General features: G+C 33.3%; 1 protein-coding gene across 1 annotated transcript; it reads right to left on the reverse strand.

Annotated features, from left to right (window-relative positions):
• Positions 1 to 6,478: 6,478 nt before the first annotated feature.
• On the reverse strand, positions 6,479 to 12,381 carry LOC145322337 (uncharacterized). The gene is made up of 11 exons (XM_080164303.1): positions 12,305 to 12,381; positions 11,631 to 11,699; positions 11,082 to 11,210; positions 10,769 to 10,831; positions 10,239 to 10,352; positions 9,778 to 9,840; positions 9,387 to 9,486; positions 7,973 to 8,046; positions 7,755 to 7,802; positions 7,470 to 7,526; positions 6,479 to 6,686 (listed from the first exon to the last, which is right to left on the reverse strand). The coding sequence occupies exons 1-11, from the start codon at positions 12,374 to 12,376 to the stop codon at positions 6,498 to 6,500; spliced, it is 978 nt and encodes a 325-aa protein (XP_080020429.1). The 5' UTR covers positions 12,377 to 12,381; the 3' UTR covers positions 6,479 to 6,497.
• Positions 12,382 to 14,363: the final 1,982 nt, after the last annotated feature.

Genomic DNA, 14,363 nt, shown 5'->3' on the forward strand with positions numbered 1-14,363 from the left:
TTGTTTTTTTTTATGTTTAGATTGTTAGGAAAGCTTCTCTGCAAGATATGTCGGTCTGTTTTAAATAAAATTTGCTTTGGACAAAGAATCTTAGAAGCGCAGCTACCGACATTATTTCTTGCATCTTGCACCATATATATAGTTGCTCTAATAAAGTTATACCTGCCATAAATAATTACCCTCAACCACGATCTATAACCTATTTTCTCCCCTTCTACTGGATGAATGAACTGACCCACAAATAATCATCTGATGGAATTTTTTCTTTCAATTTTGAAAATATGAGTACCCCCCCCCCCCCCCTCCCCTCCGACAACGAACAACTCTGGCCGCAGCGCTCGGCTCCCTAGGACACACAGAAAACTGTCCCGAATTTGTATTAATTTTGAGGAACAAGACTCCAGTGACGTCATATTTTTCTTTCCCGAAAAAGGGAAGGGGGGAAGAAAATCTCTTCAAAAGAGATGGGGAAAACCCCCTTTTCTCCCATCTCTTTTTTCTTCCCCCCTTCCCTTTTTTTACTCAAATTTTCAAAAGAGGAAAACGCCGGAATTTTAGTGTGGCATATGGCCGGCCGAGCTGGGCTGTGGATTGGTTAGTCGCATAATTCGGAGGTTGCTGCCGAGACCTATCCCTAAAGAAATGGAACTGTGTCTGTAAAGAAGGATCTTGCTAACTGCCGAACTGATAAGGTTCTCCTTTATATACCTTTTTCTAAAGCACGGGAATATTTAACTATTTCGGGGGAGGGAACCACGATCCTTGAAAGAGAAAGCACCTCAATTGATTTTAGGGTGGAGGTCAAATTTAAGACCCAGATATTAGCCTCTAGGGACGTACCGCTACTATGTAAAAATTGTTACACTTTTATGACTGACAGGCGATCATACTTCATAGTTAAAGGTAATTTCGCCACGAAAAATGCTCTATTGCTTATTGTTAACTTTTTATTTCTCATTTAACAACAAAACATATTTAAATATTATTATTTCAACAAATAAACAACAAAAGCAACAGAAAAATCCTGAAATAATTTATGAAATTTTTGAGATATTTTAGGCTAGACTATATATAGGAGGGATTTAGAGACGTTAAATGTCCCAATTTTACACAATATTTTGTTTTAAAAACTAGTAAGAAATTGAACTATAATAGTACGAATTGATGTTTAAAAATTACAAACTCAGGAACACTTTAACTATCAAAATCAATTGTTTTACTTTTAGATAAAGTTTTCATATCTTAAATGCAAATGCTCTTGGGAATATGTTGACTAGATCTTTTCATGAAAATACCCTTTTTCAAATTTCAATCTTCTGCTAACCTAAAAAGTTACTTTAGGGGCCTAGAAATATATGTACAAAATTTCAGCTCTCTATCTCTACTGGCGACCTAGCGCCAGGCATGTAAAATATCAACAGATAACGGTAGCACGGCGGTTTTAACAATATCTCAGTAATGTGCAGGTTTTCAACTCTTCTGCATATTTCAATTTAAACACATAAGGCCAAAGATATTATATCCAAAAAATCTTTTGTCAAAGTCTACTCTAGACCTAGCGCCAGTCAGTTTTCTAAAATCATGCATTTTATACCTGTGAAAAATGAAATCGCCAGCGCTAGGTGTAGAGTAGACTTTGACAAAAGATTTTTGGGATATCATATCTTAGGCCTTATGTGTTTAATTTGAAATATGCAGAACACCTAAATTCACCTTTCAAGCCATTCTCTAAGCATTTTAATTTTTTTTGTTGAAATAACGGGATTTCAAAACTGCCTTTTGAAAAGGCCTAAAAAATATCTTTTTTTGTCCCTTTTTTCACTGTATATAGTTACAACTTATTAAGATATTATTCTCAGAAAAAAAAAAATTGGCGCTTCCAGCACCAAAACTGGCAAAAACAGGCAGTTAAACTTCTGAACCCCTACTTAACCCCCTGACAGACCCCCCCTCTATCTCGGCTTCTGTTACAGATAGAGACGTAAAACTTTTTTCTGGATGTTCATGTGTATTTTTAGAGAATTGCTTTTTCTGGTCATAGCGGTCAGACCGCTCCTTATCTGCTTTTTAGCGGCCAGTCGCTAAATATTAAAACAGCTGTAGAGCGGCCAATTTTAAAGCTAAGAAAACCAAATTTTATGACAAACTATTATTTTTTATAATAAAAAAATACCTTTTCTGACCATCGCCGAAAAACGACAAATTACGGAAACCGCCATTTTTGGCCGTAAAACGGCGGTTGGCGGCGCTAAATAATATTTTTATCTGTTTATAGTTACAACTTATTAAGAAATTATTCTCAGTTAAAAAAAAAATTGGCGCTTCCAGCACCCAAACCGGCAAAAACAGGCAGTTAAACTTCTGTATCCCTACATAACCCCATAACAGACCCCCCTCTATCTCGGCTCCTGTTACAGATAGAGACGTAAAACTTTTTTCTGTTGGTTCATGTGTATTTTTAGAGAAAATTACTTTTTCTAGTCATAGCGGTCAGACTGCTCTGTATCCGCTTTTTAGCAGCCAGCTGCTAAATATTAAAAAAGCTGTAGAGCGGCCAATTTTAAAGCTAGGAGAACCAAATTTTATGACGAGCAATTATTTTTCATAACAAAAAAAATGCTTTTTCTGACCATTGCCAAAAAACGACAAATAACAGAAACCGCCAATTTCGGCGGTAAAACGGCGGTTGGCGGTGCTAGTTTTATCTGTTTATGATCACAATAAAGACTACATACAAAAATTGGCTGGTCTAGAGCTGTTTTAGAATTCCGCTAATGGCAGCTTAAAAACGGCAAAACTACAGGTAGGAAATAAAAAATCAGTTAAAAATCTATCAAGGAGTGGCCAAACGGTTATGGCCTTACTATTCATGGAAGTTTATTATTACTCAAGAATTAATATATATTTATCAAAAAATTTAATTGACTTGAAGCTTACATGGACTGCCGCCACTGGCTGTGGTCAGCTGGAAACAACAGCTGATTTAAAAAAAAAAATTTAATATGTCATGTAGGCATGTAAGTTAAGCTTAATTTTACAATTTTAAGTCTATGAGTAAAAAAATAAATACACTGGAGCCATTCAAAGTTATTTGAAGACTAGGAGGATTATATCCTGCTGGATCATACCTGAACACCTAATTTTCATCTTATTTTACTAAGGTTGATTAACCCTTAACAGTCAGGGCCCCTTGCCGCACCTTAATCAGTCGGGAGGGGGGGGCGTTCAACGCCCCCCCCCCTATTATCTCAGTTCCTATTAGAGCTAGAGGGCTAAATTTTTTTGTACAAGTCCCCTGTGTTATGATGAATTTCCGACCTTAAGTAAGTCAAAGTCAATTTTCGCTTCCTTCACCCTTTTATTTAACAACCTTTGTTTTTAGGTCCTTTTTTACTTAAAAATTTCAAACGGCTGTAATTTTCTTATTTTTGAAGCTAGAAGAACAATTTTTTTGCAGAAAATGTTTATCTTTATGTAAATTTTATATTTGAAATGTCAAAATATAAATTTCAGCGGCCGCAGCTGTACTTGGCAGCTGCCAGCCGCCGCAGTCGGCGGTCGGCGGGAAAACGGCGGTGGTTCTTTATGAAATTTTAATACGTTATGTAGACATGTAAAAAAAGCTTAAGTTTAAAATTTGAAGTCTCTAAGTCAAAAATTTAGGCCACAGGAGCCTTTTAAAGATTTCTGGAGACCTGGAGGATCAGGACCTTTAGAATCATACCTGGAACCTGAAATTGACTTGAACACCTGTATTTCATATAAGGATGTACTACTAGAGGATATTTTAGTATTTTGGCAAGATAAAATACTTTGTTTAAGTCAAAAAAATATTTTTGCTCTTTACCTGGATGACCCTGCCAGGTTTGCTGGCATCCTGTGCCCGCCAGGATGGAGATATTCAAAAAATTCCAACTCTCAGTTATGTGTCATACCCAAACTTAAAAAGTCACGCAGTTTGGGCTCTTTATCTTTCACACACAGAAAATGGGATAGAAAAAACCGGATGGGGGGGCGTTCAACGCCCCCCCCCCTCCCGACCGTTAAGGGTTAAATATTACAAAAGTAATTACAAGAGAGTTGTCCTTACTTCTGATCTTAGAGCTTTGTCTTTATGGATGTTGTCATCCTATTTTTTGTCTGTATTTAATCACTTATTAATGTTGTCATCATTGTCATATTATTTGATAAAAATATCAATGCTTTACAAATGAAATTTATAGAGAAGATCATCTTGATGTTTTTGATAATAAGATTTGTATATTTTGATTTTGTTGTTAACCCTTTGTAGACAAATTGATAATATTTCTAAATGTTATTTTTTTAATTGTTTGCGTCTGGCATATGACTAAAATAAAAATCTATTACATTAGTTTAAACAATTAACTGTTTTGACCCTTTCCAGACCTTAATCAGCCAATTTTTGTATGTAGTCTTTTATTGTGATCATAAACAGATAAAAATATTAATTGGCTGCCAACCGCCATTTTACCTCCGAAATTGGCGGTTTCCGTTATTTGTCGTTTTTTGGCGATGGTCAGAAAAAGCATTTTTTTTGTTATGAAAAATAATTGCTCGTCATAAAATTTGGTTTTCCTAGCTTTAAAATTGGCCGATCTACAGCTTTTTAAATATTTAGCGGCTTGCTGCTAAAAAGCGGATAAGGAGCAGTCTGACCGCTATGACTAGAAAAAGTAATTTTCTCTAAAAATACACATGAACCAACAGAAAAAAGTTTTACGTCTCTATCTGTAACAGGAGCCGAGATAGAGGGGGGAAACCGCCAAAATTGGCGATTTCCGTTATTTGTCGTTTTTCGGCAATGGTCAAAAAAGGTATTTTTTTATTATAAAAAATAATAGTTTGTCATAAAATTTGGGTTTCTTAGCTTTAAAATTGGCCATAAAAAAATAATAGTTTGTCATAAAATTTGGTTTTCTTAGCTTTAAAATTGGCCGTTTTACCGCCAAAATTGGCGGTTTCCGTTATTTGTCGTTTTTCGGCGATGGTCAGAAAAGGTATTTTTTTATAATAAAAAATAATAGTTTGTCATAAAATTTGGTTTTCTGAGCTTTAAAATTGGCCACTCTACAGCTGTTTTAATATTTAGCGGCTGGACGCTAAAAAGCGGATAAGGAGCAGTCTGACCGCTATGACTAGAAAAAGTAATTCTCTAAAAATACACATGAACAACCAGAAAAAAGTTTTACGTCTCTATCTGTAACAGGAGCCGAGATAGAGGGGGGGTCTGTCAGGGGGTTAAGTAGGGGTTCAGAAGTTTAACTGCCTCTTTTTGCCGGTTTTGGTGCTGGAAGCGCCAATTTATTTTTAACTGAGAATAATATCTTAATAAGTTGTAACTATATACAGTAAAAAAAGGGACAAAAAAAGATATTTTTTAGGCCTTTTCAAAAGGCAGTTTTGAAATCCCGTTATTTCAAAAAAAAAATTTAAATGCTTAGAGAATGGCTTGGAAGGTGAATTTAGGTGTTCTGCATATTTCAACTTAAACACATAAGGCCTAAGATATGATATCCCAAAAATCTTTTGTCAAAGTCTACTCTACACCTAGCGCTGGCGATTTCATTTTTCACAGGTATAAAATGCAGGATTTTAGAAAACTGACTGGCGCTAGGTCTAGAGTAGACTTTGACAAAAGATTTTTTGGATAAAATATCTTTGGCCTTATGTGTTTAAATTGAAATATGCAGAAGAGCTGAAAACCTGCACATTACTGAGATATTGTTAAAACCGCCGTGCTACCGTTATCTGTTGATATTTTACATGCCTGGCGCTAGGTCGCCAGTAGAGATAGAGAGCTGAAATTTTGTACATATATTTCTAGGCCCCTAAAGTAACTTTTTAGGTTAGCAGAAGATTGAAATTTGAAAAAGGGTATTTTCATGAAAAGATCTAATGTTGAAACAAAATAAAGTCATGGAAAAACCAATTAAATGCTTACAATTTCTTATTTGGTAAAATTACAAGCGACAATTAATTCATAATTTCTGAACCCAACGGGAGCTGTTGATCTGCTGTAGGTTGTTGTTGTATGCTTGTAACACGGTGACGCCGTCTCTTGTGAATCCTGTAGCGCAGGTATAACAGGTTATTTTGGCTTCATATGGCTGCGTTGCTTATGCTTTCTAGTGTGTTGTTAAGGTCAATTTTTACAGAAAAAATTAAAACAAAATAAGTTTTTATAAAAACTTAGGACTTGAAACCTTGATAAAAATAAAAAAAATTTACAATTTTTTGGTGGGTAATCACCCCTTTACCCCCTCCCCCTTGGATGTAACCTGTCTTGGACCAAATGACATAGAGATCTTATTCTAATTGACACAAAGACATAAATTTTTCCTAAGTTTCTTTAAGCAATTGATGGTAGATCAGACTTATAAACTAACAAACATTAAAATAGAATAGCTTAGCTTTAGGATATTGTTAAATGTTTCATCTGAAGAAAAACTATTGTGCCTTTTATTTTTAAAAACTATTCAACAATTGTTGCATTTCTTTATCTTATGCTGGTCAAAAATATGGAGGAAGAAAACTAGTTTCAAATGTATCAAAGGAAAATAACCAAAATGATTGAATAAAATATTCCCATTCCTTAGAGCTTCATTTGTCTTGAGAAATTTGTTGCATATATCACATGTATAACCAAGAGATAATCCATGTTTACCCTAAAATAATAAAAAAAATTAAAACAATGAAAAAAATTTCTTGGTATTAATACACAAGTGTATTTTTAAGGTTTTTCGCTATTATTGCTTATTTAGAAAATATCTAAAGATATAATTTTTTTTTGATGTTGGTGTGGAAATGTATAGAGAATTTTTATCTTTCTTTTTGAAGGGAGGTGGGGTAACCGCCAAAAATTAACATTCCTATGGACTCATACTAAACTCCCCTGAAAAAGGTTAGATCCACCAATTTTGATAATCTTGGTGGACAATCAAACAGGCAGATAGACGTCCTGTTACTTAAGCATTCAGGATAGTAATCGAAGATGTAGAAAAAGAGTTGGCAGCAATTAGATTTTGTCAATTATTTTTGAAGCTGGAATATCGAATGCAAATTACCCAAATTAAGGACATTGTCTGCGGTTGGGCATGTTTTAAAATTCGCGGTTGCTAAACTATGACATGTGATGACAATATTTTTTTTTATTGTTGCAAAACACTTGTATTTCCAATGAAATGTTCACATTTTATATATTTAATATTATTACTACGGCGCAACTACCTTAATATTATAAATTACTAATTGGTCAGGTTTTTATGCTTCCCGTTAAGATCACTCTAACCACTGAAACAATTTAGGTCTCCATTTTAGGGAGACTTTATATGAGTCTTGAGAAAGATTTAGTCTTTTATTTTGATTTTGGCCTTTTATGGATTTTAGGCTGTTTTCTATCCCCTTCGAATTGAGAGCCGCCGCCGCCGGTTTAAAAATCGGTCAATTACCTCTAAATGAACTTTGATGAGTCGTTTGGTTTGACTTAGATGTCCACACAATCTACACTAAAAAAGAAAAGAATAACCTATTAATATTGGGAGGAACCAAGCCCTACTTTCATTTTAGTTTAAAGAAAAATTTAAAAATAAAATTGGGTTGGGCATTTTTTCTAGGGATGATTATCTTGGGAGGATGAACCATATCGGTTAAGCTATATTGGCAAGATCCTTCAGGACAGATAGACACACACACACACACAGATCCTGTTACTTTATTATAAGGTAGATATTTACCTGTTGTCCTAATTGAACAGGAGAATAATATTCAGCCAGGTTGATGTTCTGAAATCAAAATAACATATTTAAAAAGGAAGAAACATTGAAGTCTTTCAGTCTTTCAGTTGAACCTAATATAATTTTATATTATTAGAAAACTGACGTTCAAATTGTCGAAAGACAAACCAACACATTAGATTGTAGAGGAGCATAGCAACTATAAAATTATTGTTCACCTGTATGTCTGCGCCAGGAATGTTTGAATCAGTTGCAAGGTTGGTTAGTTCATCAGAGACTTCGCTTATATCTTCTGTAATAATAGCTTATTTTCAGAGAATTGTAATACTGATTAATAGTAGGTGCACGCACCAGGGGGTCAACCAACACCCCCCTGACGAGAGATTTTGGAAGTACATTCTCCCTCACCTTCCCACATCTTTAAGAATAATTTGAAAATATACATCCCCCTGCGACCTAAATGACGACTGAAAATTAACTTTGATTAATTTTCCAGTTTTGTTATCCCCGAAGGGCCTGTGTTAATTTTATGATTAACGGAAAATTATCTAATACGATTTTTAAGTAAGTCTAAGAACCAGTTCTCATCCAGCGGATATTAATCAGAATCGAAGCTATACTGGATAAACTGTACTTAATCATTACTCTTATAAGATTTGCACTCTCTAAATTTTTTACAATAGCTCCAAGTATTATAAAAGATCTTCTTAATACGTTATTAGGCTTGTTTGAAGCCCTCAATAAAAAGCTTAAGCTTTTGCTACGCTAATTATGAACGCTGTCGCGTTAAAATTAAGTGCAAAGCTACTCTATAACTAAGGTATATCCGTATGTCTGTGTAATCAAGAACAGGCTTTTATTGCTACAATTGGATAACTGTTAGAAAGTTTCAAGGTCTAAAGATTTTACAACAAAATACTCATTAAAAAACATTTTTTAACATTTTATGTGCAGACGTAAAATTTGTTTTTACTTTACTTGTCAATCTTGGAAGTTTGCACCTTGTTCTTTGAAAAAAATTAAACTTAATTAAGACACCTTGCGTTAAAATTCTAAACTACATATAATAAAAGTTTCGTGATTATTGCTTTATCTAATTTGTATTGGCTTTACAAATGGAAAACGCGTGTACAGGAATTTGCAAGGGGGGCTGCGCAATTGGATTAACTTGGGGGGGGGGGGGGGTGGTGAGTGTGCTAAGGATTGTTACCCCCAAACCCAAATCTAGTTTACATAGGACATATCTATTGTAGATATTGAAATTTAGACTTGTATGTACCTACTTACCTACATCGTATTCATAATGTTGAAACTCCTAGTGATGATTCCTCTGAAAAATAGACTTGTATGTACCTACTTACCTGAATCATAATGTTGAAACTCCTAGTGATGATTCCTCTGAATTTCAGACTTGTATGTACCTACTTACCTACATCATATATTGAAACTCCTAGTGATGATTCCCCTGAAATTTAGACTTGTATGTACCTTCTTACCTACATCATAATGTTAAAATTCCTGGTGATGATTCCCCTATAATTCAGACTTGTATGTACTTACTTAGCTACAAAATAATGTTTAAACTCCTAGTGATGATTACCCTGAAATTCAAACTTGTATCTACCTACTTACCTACATCATATTGTTGAAATTCCTGGTGATGATTCCCATGAAATTCAGTCTTTTCCTCGTCATCATATCCATCTTCAACATCCTCATAGTCAAGATCAACCTAAAAATTTAATGTCTTATTTTCAAACAAATGGCGTTAATCCAGTAGGAAATAAAATTGGAAATCTTTTCAATCAATGAAAAAAAGAATAAAATTACTGAAAAAGGAAACAATTTCATCTTTTTAGCTAAAACTATCACAGTACCAGATAGTATAATGCCTGTAAAAAGCAAAATCTAATCGATTCAGAGGTTAGCGAGATCTTAAAAAACGCTAAAGACGGACGGACATCGTTTTACTTAATTTATTGATAATTGGAGGGAAAAGAAAATTTGTAAAATTGTTTATAACCTGTGAATGAAGTTGCTGGTCTCCATTTTCTACAGGGTCCTCTATAGTTTCATGTTTAATGGCCTGAATTTGAAGTAGTTATAGAGAACATACGATACAAATTATAACATCTTTTACATTGCACTTTAGTGGGTGCGCCTATAACATATAGGGGAGGAAAGACATTAAAATATAAATAAACCCTCCAAGGACCTGTGTGAAGCTTTCCTAAAATGGAGAACTCAATCGATCCAGTGTTTATAGAGATTCTAAAAGACAAACTAAAAATCATTGAACTATTTGAATACACTAAAAGGCTGCAAAAAGAAATTTCTGAATTCCTTACTTCTTTTGATTACACGCTTCAGCTAATTAAATAATTAATTTTAAGTTATTTTTTTATATCTATACTGGACCCTGGTGGATGACCTACTGACATTATTGCATTATACATAAAATGTATTTAATTTGGCCATCCCTACCTTGCTAATACTTTGTGTTGTTGAAATTGTTGGAGATATTTTTCTTTTTACAGATTTAGTCAAATTTTCATAATTATTCTCATTTTTCTTGGCATCCTGTGTCAGTCCCTTTATCTAAAATAAAATAAAAAAATTAATTTAATTATTGATTTATTGTGTTGACTTAAAATTTTAATGTTTCTTATCGACTAAGTGCAGCAAAAAAGGTCGATATTTGACTTGAAATGATATAGGTACCAAAGATTTATAGATACTTTTTCAAATTCGTTGGTTTAATTTCTTATTAAATCTTAATTGATTAATTTCATACTAGCAGTGCCCAAACTTTTCAGCTAATTTCAATCTATAGGAAAGGTGATTTTGTTTATCGTTATTGTAGATAAAAAATATCTGACATTAAAATCAATATTAAGTCGGCTTTCCCATCATAAAACGCTCTTCTAATAATCATATTATAATGTTAAGAGAGGCATAAATATAATAAACCAAACCTATCAAGTATCGCTTTTCTAATAATGAATGTTATTTACCTTTAAATCAGCGGCTGTGGTGAGAAATGATTGTAATATTTTTTGATTTACATTCACTTGACCCTGCCAAAAAAAACATTTCATTACCACATTAAAATAACAAAAACTGTAAAAATCATAAAAAAAAACAAGACAGAAAACGGCTTCAAAGTTTGAAAAAAGTACCTAAAGTTTTATAGTTAACGAATAAGAGAACGTGCCCCTTAAAACTTTTACTTCAATAAATAACAAAGATTTATTTTTTTGTATCTGCTGGGCTTACATATTTTGTGTGTAAGTTATGAACAAGTCAAAAGAAAAAATATTAATTTACCTCATAAATAAATTTCAGAATAAGTTGTATAATTTCCAATTTCACATCTTTCAGGTAGATCAGGGGGTGGGGGTGAGGGTTTCGCCCAAAAACAGTTTTAAAAAACGGACTGGAGGCACTTAAAATTACCTAAACAAAAATATCTATTTAAAAAATAAAAATTAACATTAAGCAATTAAATTTTTCCATAGATGTTTAACTTTACAAATTGTTTTTTCATTGATTATTTTGCTTTATATTTTAACCATTTTATAAAAATAAGTCGTGCAAACTTTCTCAACTACCGTTTCATGACCTACAGAATGATTTACATAAATATCCTAGTTAAAGTTGCACCAATTGGAAAGTTGTAATCAAACGCTTTGTTAAGATCCAAAATACATGCATTATAATTATTAACGATCATGTCCACAATTTTTAGGCGCATTAAAACAAAACTCTAATATTTAATATTATCTTAACTGCAGTTGTTACCTTTGTCAATATTCCTCTAACCGCGATTATTTTAAAGGGTGTTAATTATCCAATTACACTAAAAAATAATCTTACCCTATGGGCTTGAATTTGATGGTCTTGACAAAGGATGGTAACATCAAAGAGCTCTTTCTCTTCCAATAACTGTTTAAAATCAATCAAACTTAATTTACAAATTATATCTTATTATATAAAGTAGTAGAGTTTTTTTTTGTCTGAAGCTTAAGATCTCAATAACTTAAATACAAGAAGAACCCGTAGTTTTGGACTATTTAATATATCTTTTGGTGGTTTTGAGCTATTTTTATAGCCCCTTTAAATACAGAGCTCCTAGATGACAGAGGCGTAGCCGCTAGCCATCCAGAATACGAGAAAATGGTGACAAACCTGCCTGTTTGTTACAAACATGTATTGGCCCCAAGACAGGTCCAACTCGATTGGTAGGTGAAAGCGTGTCTATTTTTTACATTATTGGAGCATTACAGAAACACAGACCAAAAAAAAATAAGAGCAATTTTATTTATAAGAAGCGCAGCTTTAGCAATCTGTCATTGAACAGAAAAATCAAAAATAGTAAAAATATGATTTTCTTGATATAAATATTTGTAAGTAATGTAATTTTTAAATGATAATACTTTTTATTCCTTCCATTATAAATCTCAATATCTACAAATGGACATATGGACTTACAAAGCTTTATGAAAGAGTAGCCCCGATACTAAAAAATTGTAAATTAAGGTTTTAATTTCCTGTCTAAAAGAAGAGCTTAAATTTGTTTCATACTCATTCCATTTTAAACAATATTTCTCCACATCATCCATATTGTATAAATTAAGATTATCTACAAAAAGATAGGTAAGATGTACAGTAAACTGTAATATAGTAAGAATTCAGAATAGTTATTAATTGCATCGTATTATAGACAGTTTTCCGCGGATACTTAAATAAAAAAGTTAAATCCAGCCCTAGCTTCCGGAGGCCAATGCAAACAAAACATGTATTATTTTTATTATTAATATCTTATTATTCTTGGAAAATTGTCTGTAATACGATGCTATTCAAGATTTTTAGTATGGCTGAAAACCGGTTCTAATCCAGTGGACATAAATTGAATTTGAAGCCATCCGTGAAAAATGATTAAGGGACAAGATTTTAGTATCTAAAAAATATAAAAATTACACATAAATTTAATTTGCTTCTGTGTGTTATCTCAGAGAGTCTGTACACTCAGAAAAACTGCATAGATACTGAATTCCTTAAAAGCATATTGAAAGACAGACGGACAGACATAAACTAATTATTAATCAGAAGAAAAACAAACTTGACTTTATCTTAGCAGTTACATTACTATCGGCTGCGCCCGCTTAGCATCTAGAGAACATAAAAAACAGTGAAATGACCTTAAACTACCCCAAGACTTAAATAAAAAATATGATAATCTAAAACCATCCCGGGACCTACGTAAAGCTTCTCTAAAATAAAGAATCCATTCGGTTGGTGGTTTGCGAGATCTTAACAGACAAACAAATAAAATCCTTACAACTTAATATAATATTATGGTATTATAATAAACATTATTGATTCACATATAATATTCTTCTTATCAAAATATTATTATTCGTATTCTTTCTTGTATATTACTTAATATTTAGTATTTTTTAGAAGTTTACTATACGCAAGTTAAATATTTAATCGTAATACAATTTTTCAGCTGTTTAAACAACAAAATAAGAGGAAGAATTGTAACTAACTGAAAACTAATCTCCCCTGCCCTACAAACGACCTCCAAAGGGCGGTTAGAAGTGGTCTATATTCCCCCCACCCCCACCCGCAGAGAAATGGCAGCGGCTGTCAGAGGCCGCGGGACCCCGGAGGCCACTCTCTCTCCCTCCCTCTCTCGGAGTGGACGGACAAGCGACGTCATGACACAAGGAGGTCGATATAGTCCATCAGAGGAGAGAGAGAGGGGGGGGGGATACAATTTTATGATGGGAAATATTTACCTTATTACACAAAGGTTAGATAATAAACAGGTTAAATAAATTATCATATATTTTCAATTGTTGTTTCTTTAATTACATAATTTTAAAAGCAAAGCTTTTGTACTATTATGGTGTTTCCGTATGTTCGTTTGTAAGGCCTAACGAATAGCGTATCGATTTCAAACTATTTCTTTTAAATTTGTTTGGGTCAAATTTCTCTTGGTAGAGTTGTACCTCTTCCTTAAAACCTTTCCTGGGACCATGAGATGCTTCAACGTAAAGGAGAACCATATCGGTTTAACGGTTATCGTGAACCTTCGCTATACAACATCACCCACACACAGACGTACATCCTGTTATTTTTATATTAGGATTTATTTCAATAATCTATTTTTTTTCTCTTAGATTTCTCAGAATATACTTGTTTTGTTTATGAGTAATTAAAGCAAATTTAGCATTGATTTTATAGAGGCTTCCTTCTTCATTTTATATTCCAACCTGTAAAAATAAGTCTTTGAAAGAATGTTGCATTTTGGGATATAAGGGATATAAATCTGAAGAAAAATATTCTAAAACAGTCGGGCCCCTTGCCACACCTTAATCGGTCGGGCGGGGGGGGGGGGGGGGCGTTCTATGCCCCCCCCCCCTATTATCTCAGTTCCTATTAGAGCTAGAGGGCAAAATTTTTTGTGCAAGTCCCCTGTTTGATAATGAATTTCCGACCTTTTATAAGTCAAAGTCAATTTTCGCTTCCTTCACCCTTTTATTTAACTACCTTTGTTTTTAGGTCCTTTTTTACTTAAAAATTTCAAACGGCTGTAATTTT

Source organism: Acartia tonsa, chromosome 6 (genome assembly GCF_053477335.1).
Source record: "Acartia tonsa isolate MP-2025a chromosome 6, ASM5347733v1, whole genome shotgun sequence".
In the NCBI taxonomy this organism is placed as follows: domain Eukaryota; kingdom Metazoa; phylum Arthropoda; class Copepoda; order Calanoida; family Acartiidae; genus Acartia; species Acartia tonsa.